The 9,363-nt window shown below is 43.3% G+C and overlaps 1 protein-coding gene across 5 annotated transcripts in view; it reads right to left on the minus strand.

Moving 5' to 3' along the window:
• The window catches only part of kiaa0825 (KIAA0825 ortholog), a 106,930-nt gene extending 97,572 nt beyond the window's left edge, over positions 1–9,358 (minus strand). For 4 of the 5 annotated variants that reach the window (XM_029259389.1, XM_018759233.2, XM_018759232.2 and 1 more), the window contains exons 1-2: positions 8,708–8,872; positions 4,708–4,875 (exon numbers count right to left, since the gene is read on the minus strand). In XM_029259389.1, coding sequence (XP_029115222.1) covers positions 4,708–4,838 — 131 coding nt within the window. In that variant the 5' untranslated portion in view covers positions 4,839–4,875; positions 8,708–8,872. Of the gene's footprint in view, positions 1–4,707; positions 4,876–8,707; positions 8,873–9,258 lie in introns of those variants that run through there. The other variant, XM_018759231.2, reaches the window with a different exon arrangement.
• Positions 9,359–9,363: the final 5 nt, after the last annotated feature.

Consider the following 9,363-nt stretch of genomic DNA (forward strand, 5'->3'; position numbering starts at 1 on the left):
ATACTATATTCTAAGAGAAGCATTTGACAAACTGACGTTAGATATCCACCGTACCTAACTGTTCCGACTTACATATAAATCCGACTTAAAGACAGACTGAGGACACGGAACGTGTTCGTAATTCGGGGACTGCCTGTATATATTAGGTGGAGTCAGGTGGACATCGTTGCAGGGCTCAACCTCCAGATAAACAAGAGAAATTGAGTAAGTCCGTTCCAGGTGAAGGCGCATGTGGTCATGCACCGAACGCTTTCTGCTTTGCGCTTAAGAATTAGAATATTATTGCAAAAGTCTGTCCCAATGCAATGCAACATGGGTGGCATGCTTAACTCTTCCAGTTGAAGAGAATTTGTACATTAATGACAAGGATTTGGGTGCCACCCCTGGGTTGAGCTCAAACAGCCGGCCGTAAACGATCTTCCATCTGTGCCTGCATCTCTGGTTAAACGTAATAAAAAGAGACTATTTTTCCCCAAAGACTTTTTCCCAAATGCAAAGTGCTTCCAAACAGACAAAACAGTTCCGTCACCGCGCACATATGCATCTACTGGCATCAGTAAAACGCCCGCGATGGGAAAGCATCACACGGCACTCAGCTGTTGGTCAATGTCAGCGTGAGCCGCGGAGCTACGGATCCACGGATCCACGGGGACCGATACTGCAAGGAACGCAGCGTCTTTGACGGGATGCCAAACACGTCCCAGGGCAGCAATTATACTGGTGGGCAAAACGTGAAACAGAATACGAGGCCGGATACGGCGGGAAAAAACAAAATATATAAATAAATCCATTCTCGGATGGATAAGAATTTTGAAGACACATAATAAATGTCCCCCCAACCTCCCCCCCACCTTTTTACTCTGTGTTTGTTCATTCCAGCTTTGATGCTTTACCACAGGATTTATAGACTGATTGAATCGGTCGGTCTCGGCCGCACGCCAAGCGGGTCGACTTGGGTCTGATGGACTATGTCACCGATAGCCCTCCCACCGCTCCAGATGGCCTGCCCTTTGACCCCGGAGGTGTGTGAACTACCTGCAGATTAATCAACACCTTGGTAGGATTAGCAGGAGCCCGAATGGCTTTCAATGTGAATAGCGAGGCAGGAGAGCGGCAGCGCTGCAGACAAGAGGATGAGCAGGAATAGCGGAGAGCAGAGGCCTGCGCCCTCAAAGGGCCTCCAACAACAAAGAGCAGAGCTGGGACAAAACGGCAAAGCGAACGCAAGCGAAAGGCTGAGGAGGATCAAGATTCCCACACCCACCCCGAAGTCACTCCAAACCATGTCAATCTTTCGCCGAACGAAACGCAATTGTTTCCCGAGCAGAAATGAGAGAGAGCGGAGCCCAGCGGAGGGAAGGCGACCCGGCGCTTTTTATTACACATTACGGCACGTTTCACAGCTCTGTGACTTACAGAAACTCAATCTGCCGATTAGTCTGCGCTTTGACGTTATCTTAAGTTCCTTGTCAAAATTAATTTAGTGTGGGTGGGCTGCGGGGCTGTCGCGCTCCGAGAGGCGCAGGGAAGGGATCCCTTTCAAATAAGCCCCGGCCGGCTTCAGGGAGCTCTGAATGCACCGGTGAGGAACAAATATCTCCCGCTATCAAAGGGGCCCCTTTTTTCACTAGGAGAGCAGGGAATGAGTGGGCTGGAAAGAGATCCCCGTCTGCCTGCCTCTGGCCTACTTACGTTGCCCTTGGAGCACCAGGTAAAGGGGGTATTTCTGGAGGCGCGCAGCCCAGGCAGGAGTGCGGAAAGCCCCCCAGGGGGTAAGGGGCGTTGGCAAGCGGCCAAAGCTATCCGCTGTAAGCCATTTCCGAGCGGCAGCGAAACCCGATGCCTCGTCTTTACCCCCCAACCCCCCCCCGCTCCAACTGACACTTTATTATGGGCTCCGTTTTGGTGGCCTCCAGAAGTGTCCCATTTGATGGAACCTAATGGATTACACCATTTCAATTTGGATAGCCTGCCTTGTTGTCGGCCTATCTTAATCTCCTTCAATTAGGAAGCAGCTCTTAGGCAAATCTCTGATATCTGAGACTGGGAGCGCGCCAGGAACGGTGACCCATAAATAAGCTAAAACCTTTATGGGGACTGTGCCGATTTTTTTCTTCTTTTTTTTTTTATATCCTTCCCCTTCCTCTTCTTCTTTCCCTGTAATTTGTCCCAGACACTGATAAGTGGATTAGGAAGCAGGTGCATTTTTGGGCCCACCCTAGAGGAGGGAGAGAGGGCCCTGGCAGCGGCTACCCGGCGGAAAAATGCATCGAGACGAACCCAAGCACCATCACTCCCCATTGTCGCTGAATGTTGCTTTATTTTTGGCACCGTTTTCCATTACAGGAGTCTTTCTTCTCATAATGATTATCCTTTTCCCATCTCTAAGAACAGAGAATACCCTTTAATGCTTAGAAGGCAGAAAAATATGTCAGCCCTCTGTAATCATCCTTGAATTACCCACCCTAGTTTCATTTCAAGATGTGGCTCTTCAATTATTACTTTTCCATTTTCAAAAGGAAGAAAAACAGCGCTAATGGCACCGGAGTAAGTGGCTCTGCTCATGCTCTGCATTTACTGTGCACCTCATTGTCTGTCCTTGGTCTTGGAACAGCACAAAGGATAAAAGCATGGGAAATATAGATTTCTGGATCCCTCTCAGAAGAGAATGAAACCATCATAATCACCAGCATCTCCGGAGCGCCCACGGCGAGCGAGTCCGAGCGCTCCTCGGAGAACCAGCACGCCCTGCTGAGTCCTCAACTTCGTCAGCAGCCATTTGCTCCCCGATCCTCCACGACGTGTGTTGCTACCTCCACTAAATGAAGCAGTGACTGACTGACAATACAAACCCCCTGCACAAGTTCCCTTCCAGTTTGTCAGACAAGCAGAGCCCCTGAGGGCCAAGTGCACCTTCTTCCCAAAGCAGAGCGACTGTGAGCTCGAGCAGGAAAGAGCAAAATCGGTCACAAGCCGAACCTTAACGCTAAAACACTACGGCTCATTTATACAAGGTGGTACTGCCAGCATATCCTGCGAAATGTTTTTAACCGCTGAAACACAACAGCTTTGTTTCCTTGAGGCTAATAGAGGTTCGTGGATAACTGTGACACCACTAAAATGTAAAGCTATAACTCAGCGCACTCACTTCAATAACATACATATATTCTATATTGAAAGGGAAATTATCACTGAGAAAAGGGAAAAAAAAATCATTACAAGTTCAGGTTTCCATACACTCCTCTGTACAAAAGCAGTTAGTCAGAACAAGGATACACACATCATTCTCAGTGCAAGAACAGTGTCGGGAAAATGAAACACAAACCATTCACTATGAAATTAAAAAAGATTCTCATTTGATACACTCTAAAAAATAAAGACTGGACACTCAAAGTCAGCAATACTGACTTTAATAATTAGTTTCTTTACCAGTGCAAAACCATGCATCTCCAAAATTTCAAGGCCTCCAGTGAGACCTGTCTTTTTCGAGTACAGATGCTCCTCAACTAACGATGGGGTTATGTTCCATGCTTCCACCCATCATAAGTGGAAAAAGAATACAGCCTAGTCTAGCTTACCTTAAACGTGCTCAGAACACCTACCATAGCCTACAGCTGGGCAAATTTAAGCAGGAGACACACACTGGTGTTTAGTAGACATGATAGGATGCGAAAACACAAAATAAAAAAAAATGCTTTCGACACGCTATTGGTTGTTTACACTTGCGGTTGTTTACACTCGGTGTGATTGCGAAGGAGACTGCGAGCGTGGTTGAGTGGATGCAGCGGGCTTGCTGCCGTCGCCCAGCATCGAGAGAGAGAAACGTACCACATATCGTAAGCGCGGGAGCAGGTCAAAATTCAAATTTGAAGTACGGATTCTACCGAATATGTATCGCTATCGTAACTTCGAAAAATCGTTAGTCGAACCATCGTAAGTAGAGTAGCATCTGTATTCAGTTTTGGTCTTACGTTACTACTTGTGTTATCCTCACGTTCAGAAAACATGATGAAAAATACTGCATATGAACCAATTTATTCAATCACGAACTTTTCGTTCCTTCATTCATTAATTCTCTTCGCTCCAGGTGGAGAATAAGGTGCCAGTGAATCTCCACCAGCCTCTGCGATCCACAAACTTTTACTATCCATAAAAACAAAATTTCTTGCATAATCATTGAAAAACATTTACCCAATACAATCCTAAAAACGTAACTGAATCTACACATGGGATAACATTATTTCTATAAGACAATATTTATCAAAAACAGGAATTTTCAAAGCGTAGCACTGCTGAAACAAGAGTAAATGCGGAATAATTGACACAAAATGAAAAAGTAACCCGTTTCATGCCTTAGTGAGAGCAGGAAAGGAAATATGTTGAACAAAGTCCTTATTTTCTACATTTCAAAGGACAGTATTCTGCAAATCCATCAAGAACTTAAGATGACATGGAAGCAGGAGACTGAGAGGAGAGATTTCTGAGATGAAGATGAGATTCGGCATCACAGGACGCTCAGTCCATAGCCAACAGAGTCGTTCTCTGTCCACAATCAAAGTTTGGACAGCACATATTTCCCAAAATGCCCCATCTGATCATGTCTTTCTCTAGCTCCTGCACACGAAGGGGTTGCTATACGTAGATATTTGGAAAGGTCAATTAAGGGGAAATAAGAGCACGAGGCAGAGAGTGAAAGGAAACACTGACCAGCAGCCATTGAGTTTCAGCTTCTCCTCAGTGTCCCGCAGCAGCTGCTGGACATCGAGCTCCCGAGGCAGCCCAGAGCTCACGCAGTCCACAAAAACATGGTCCTGGAAGAGATGTGGCTGCCACTCCATACCGCTGCCTGCAGTTCCTCATCCTCTGCTCGTGAACCTACAAAACATGGTGTTTGTCAGTGTGTGCGGTGCACGTACGTGATCGGCAGGTAGCACCGTAGTCAGAGCTGTCGCCTTGAGGCCGAAAGAGCTGGGTTCAAACGCTCATCTCCGCTGGATGACCCTTGAGCAAAGTATTTATCCTGGACAGGTACAGTAAGACAAATAACCTGTCTGTAGAAATGGAAAACAACTTTAAACATCTTAGTGTAAAAACCCATCACTGCAAACGGCTTTGAAGAAATGTGTCAGCGTAATTAAAAAAAATAAATGTATGAATAAACACTGTAAAAGAAACAATACTGTTTGTACACAATCTGTGCGTATTAATTCCATTTCGGAGTCCAGAGGCAGAAAGAAAGCAAACACGGGATATATCTGCTTTTCCACTCTTCTTCTTTACGCGACTCTAACGAATACTGGATTGAAGGAAAAAATGAATGCCGCAAGCAGAAAATATGTTAGAAAGGCTAATTTAAAAAATATTATCTGTCAGATTGTCTATTGTGGAGATATATCTTGAGAAATTTATGTGGCACGAGAGGTGGAAATTTGATTTCTTTTAAAACACAATTGTTATCAGAAGTCATAAATCTGTGGCACCAGTTGCGTCTTCCTGAAACACGGGGTAGTTATTATGAGTAATAAATATTTCCCACCTCATCTTTTTCCTCTCTCAAGAGATGAAGTACTGTACTACAGTGTACTGCAGGCCTGATAATAAATGCATAGCTTGTGCAGCGAAGGTAACAGCACTGCAGCAAACTGAACGGGAAACAAAAAAAAGCCCCCCCCATTTAAATAAACAATCAATCTGAGCTCGCCACAGTCACGAGCACTTCATGCTTAACACATCCCAACAGTAAATCCACTATTTGTGATCTGTGATATCAACACAGTCATCATGAGTCAAGTGGAACATAATGGAGAATGTCAGTGTCAATTTTCCCTTCTCACACTTCCGTTCCTTCATCTCGGCTGCTTTTAATAATCCCTGTCAAACTACAAACAGGTTCGCGGTACCTGTCTGACTCGGAAGCCTTCGACTCGCGACGGAATCTCCGCGTTCATTTATTCGGCACAAAAGGAAGCTGTCCAGCTGGACAAATATTATTTCCCCACTTGACAATCTCTACTGTTAAGCCTGTATCTTATTATTTTTTCTGCTTTTCTCCTTCTCTGCTCTGCTCAAGGAGGAGTTCATAAATTGGCTTCTTGAGATGTGTCACTTTTCAATAGTGGCATTAGGAAGCCAAAGATGTAATTACTGTATACAGGGGATTGGCTTGGTGGGAAGGAATGCGCCGCACAAAGGATGCCCATCATAGCCTGTGTGTAACACATGTTAAAAAAAAATGGTGGAAGATAATGCCACGTTTATACTGTCACCGCTCTTAACATAATTAGGACGAGGAAGAAGAAATCCACATTGTCTTGTTAATATGTATTTTGAAATAAGGTGCAAAAGCCCAAGACTATCAGAATGCAAAACACTTCGGCAACTGGATTGTGTGAGCGCTCAGCACACTGTAAAACGTAGTATTCCTTAGGAAACATGAGGTTCTTTCCGGTGATCTGGGATCTTTTCAAAAGCACAAGGCACTCTCAGAACATCAGCTTCTCTTTGATTAAATGCTTTCAAGTGCCTTCAGAATGAGCCTGTAACAAATTCAGAAAGTAAACATGTTAATATCAATTGATATCAATGTGCTTCAGATCAGTACTCTATCCTCTTGTTTACTTCATAATTTATTCATGTGTAAGTGATTACATATATCTGATGCTGTGAAATTAATAGTGCAGATAATGACATTTTAGTGAAATTCTTCTGCGGAGCCCAAATTAACACAATTTCTTTTGGAAAAAGTAATCGGTTCCCAGATGAAAAACGTGTCACCAAACATTCATTAAGAAACCAAAATCGCTTGACAATGACAAGCATATTTTATAATATTTGTAACAAAATTATTATTTGTAGCTTGCCTTTCAATGTTATGCTTTCAGTCATTCATCATCAATGATGAGTTACGCAGTGTGGCGTCGAGGTGCTTCACAACCTGCCTTGCAAGCATGTGGTTCAGCACCGAACACGGTACACTGGACACACACATTTTGATGACTTGGTACAAAGTAAAATGAATTTGTGTTATTCTATAATTGGTTCAGATGATCCCATAAGTGTTTATTCCATGATAACCTAGGATGGAAGTTGCGATGCACGAATCATTCGCGTTGGGCTGAGTGCACCTGTGTGGTTTTACTGCCGGTTTCATCTTTGTCACGGTCGCGTAAAGCGCATTCATGCAAGTAAAATGACCACAGAACAGGAAAAATGTTGCTGTACTGAATTTATAACCCTTCTGTATAGAAAAATGGATCTATATTTCCACAAGCAAATTTTCATTGTGTGGGACCCTGTTAAATGAGGAATGCAGTTATTCTCATCCGAACAGTATAATACTGTTGTCACGTATTCTCATTTAACAATTTCAATTACTTATAGATTTTGGTGACACAACAGTCCGTGAAAACATTTATAAAAGAAAGCATCAAAGTCAATTCCTGATTTCATAAAAAGATTAGAAATGTGCATGCAGAGGAAAAACAGGGACAGCTGGTACCGTAGTGGTCAGAGCTGCTGCCCTTGGAACCAAAGGTTGCAGGTTCCAGTCTCACCTCTCACTGTAGTACCTCTGAACGAGGTACAGACCCTAAATTGCACCAGTAAACTACACAGCTGTATAAATGGGTAAATGAAAGTAAATACCTTAACATTGTAAGCTGCTTTAGAGAAAAGTGTCAGCTAAATGAATACATGTAAAAACAGTTCATAATAACAACAAAGTTGTTGGGGATTCTGAGAAATTTACAACACATCGTGAGCAAAATATAAGGATGCAAACCAAATGCCAGAGACTTTTGTCTCATACTGGGGAAAATAAACCAATATAATTGGACTTAAGTCGATTTTTTGTGCAAAAATCCAGGTTTGGAGAATCCATTTCGTCCATGCACATCACGCAGACCTGGTCTGGCTAAGTGTCTAAATTTGTCTTGTGTGGTCTGGGAAATTACAGTGTGCCTGATTACCTTAGCAGTTACAATTTTTTCCCATTAGTGAAAAATTCTGTATACTTGTTATGCATTCTGGCAAAACATAAGCTGCTGTAATGTATAGCCTTTAATAGAAATGCATGCTGCTTTCCCCTTAAGCTCATATTTAACCAACACAGGACAGCACACTGTAGATCATTACATCCTGTGAAAATTCAATCAACTCTTGTAGAGCTAATTAGGAATAATAATGTTAATAGGACTGCAAAGTTTACATGCTTTGTGCTTGAAGCCAAGGTGCAAACGACAGGAGCTGAAGGGATGCGCAGGTGTGGAACCACAAATGCTGGATGTATCAGATTTAAAAAGAAAGAAAGAAAACAGCAAGGCCACAGTTCTGTATTGAAATGTCTTTCTCCACATTTACATTGCAGAACACAATCTGGACTGGATAAGTGTCCCACGTATCATTTTCGCACGTGATAAAACCCACACAAGAACAAGTACATATTTATATTCCACTCAGTGGTGGTGAAAGGGGACAGGAAGGAGGAGTTTGTCACACAAATTCAATTTAAATATTTAAATACCCTCCTCTACCTACTACCTGCATTAGCCTAGAGCACAATAAGCAAGATAGCTCATTTAAATGGTCTAGTTTAATTACTGGGTTATAAACCAGGCAAAAAAAAAAAAACAGAGAAAATCGAAATCCGTGGGATTAGCACACAGATATATAGCTAACTCACTCAGATCTGACGATTTTGTCAACTTACAAGTTCACATGATTTGCAACGTCAGCCAGCTACTCTTCTTGAAAGAGTAAGTCCGCATTCAGCAGAAAACGGGCACTTTCATACAACACACCTTGGGCTGAGAAATAGTGGAAGACAAACGACACACTCGGACGACGGTGGAACACACTTGTGTACAACACTGCAGTGTAAATAGTACCCGGTAAAGCGTCTATAACAACCGACCGGAAGTGGCCCTACGGCTCTTCCGGCCTTTGGAATAGTCCAAGTGAAGAGAGGTAATGGAATGGAATGTATGTACAGTATCCTCAATTCTTAAAATTGGTGCGGTGAAAAACAATATTTTGAGAAATATTACGTGAACAAAGGAAGCCGCTGTTTTTCCTCATCCGTACATTCTCCAAATTTTTATCCAGGTGTCCAGAACAATTTTGTCATGTGTAGGAAAAAAAAAAGAGATGTCCTCGAAATGCGGCTTCGGTTGTGTATTTTGCATTTACTTCTTTCAAAGACGTTCTCCCCAACTTTTCACTAGCTGAAATGCATACGTGTGTAATATAATTTATACTTACTCGCGAAATGTCGCAGGTAGCGAAAACTCCCCGCTCACACGACACCCCCTCGCTGCCGTGCGTTTGGTACCGCCCGTGGAACGCGGGCACGCGCGGAAATTTGTC

Source organism: Scleropages formosus, chromosome 17 (assembly GCF_900964775.1).
Source record: "Scleropages formosus chromosome 17, fSclFor1.1, whole genome shotgun sequence".
In the NCBI taxonomy this organism is placed as follows: domain Eukaryota; kingdom Metazoa; phylum Chordata; class Actinopteri; order Osteoglossiformes; family Osteoglossidae; genus Scleropages; species Scleropages formosus.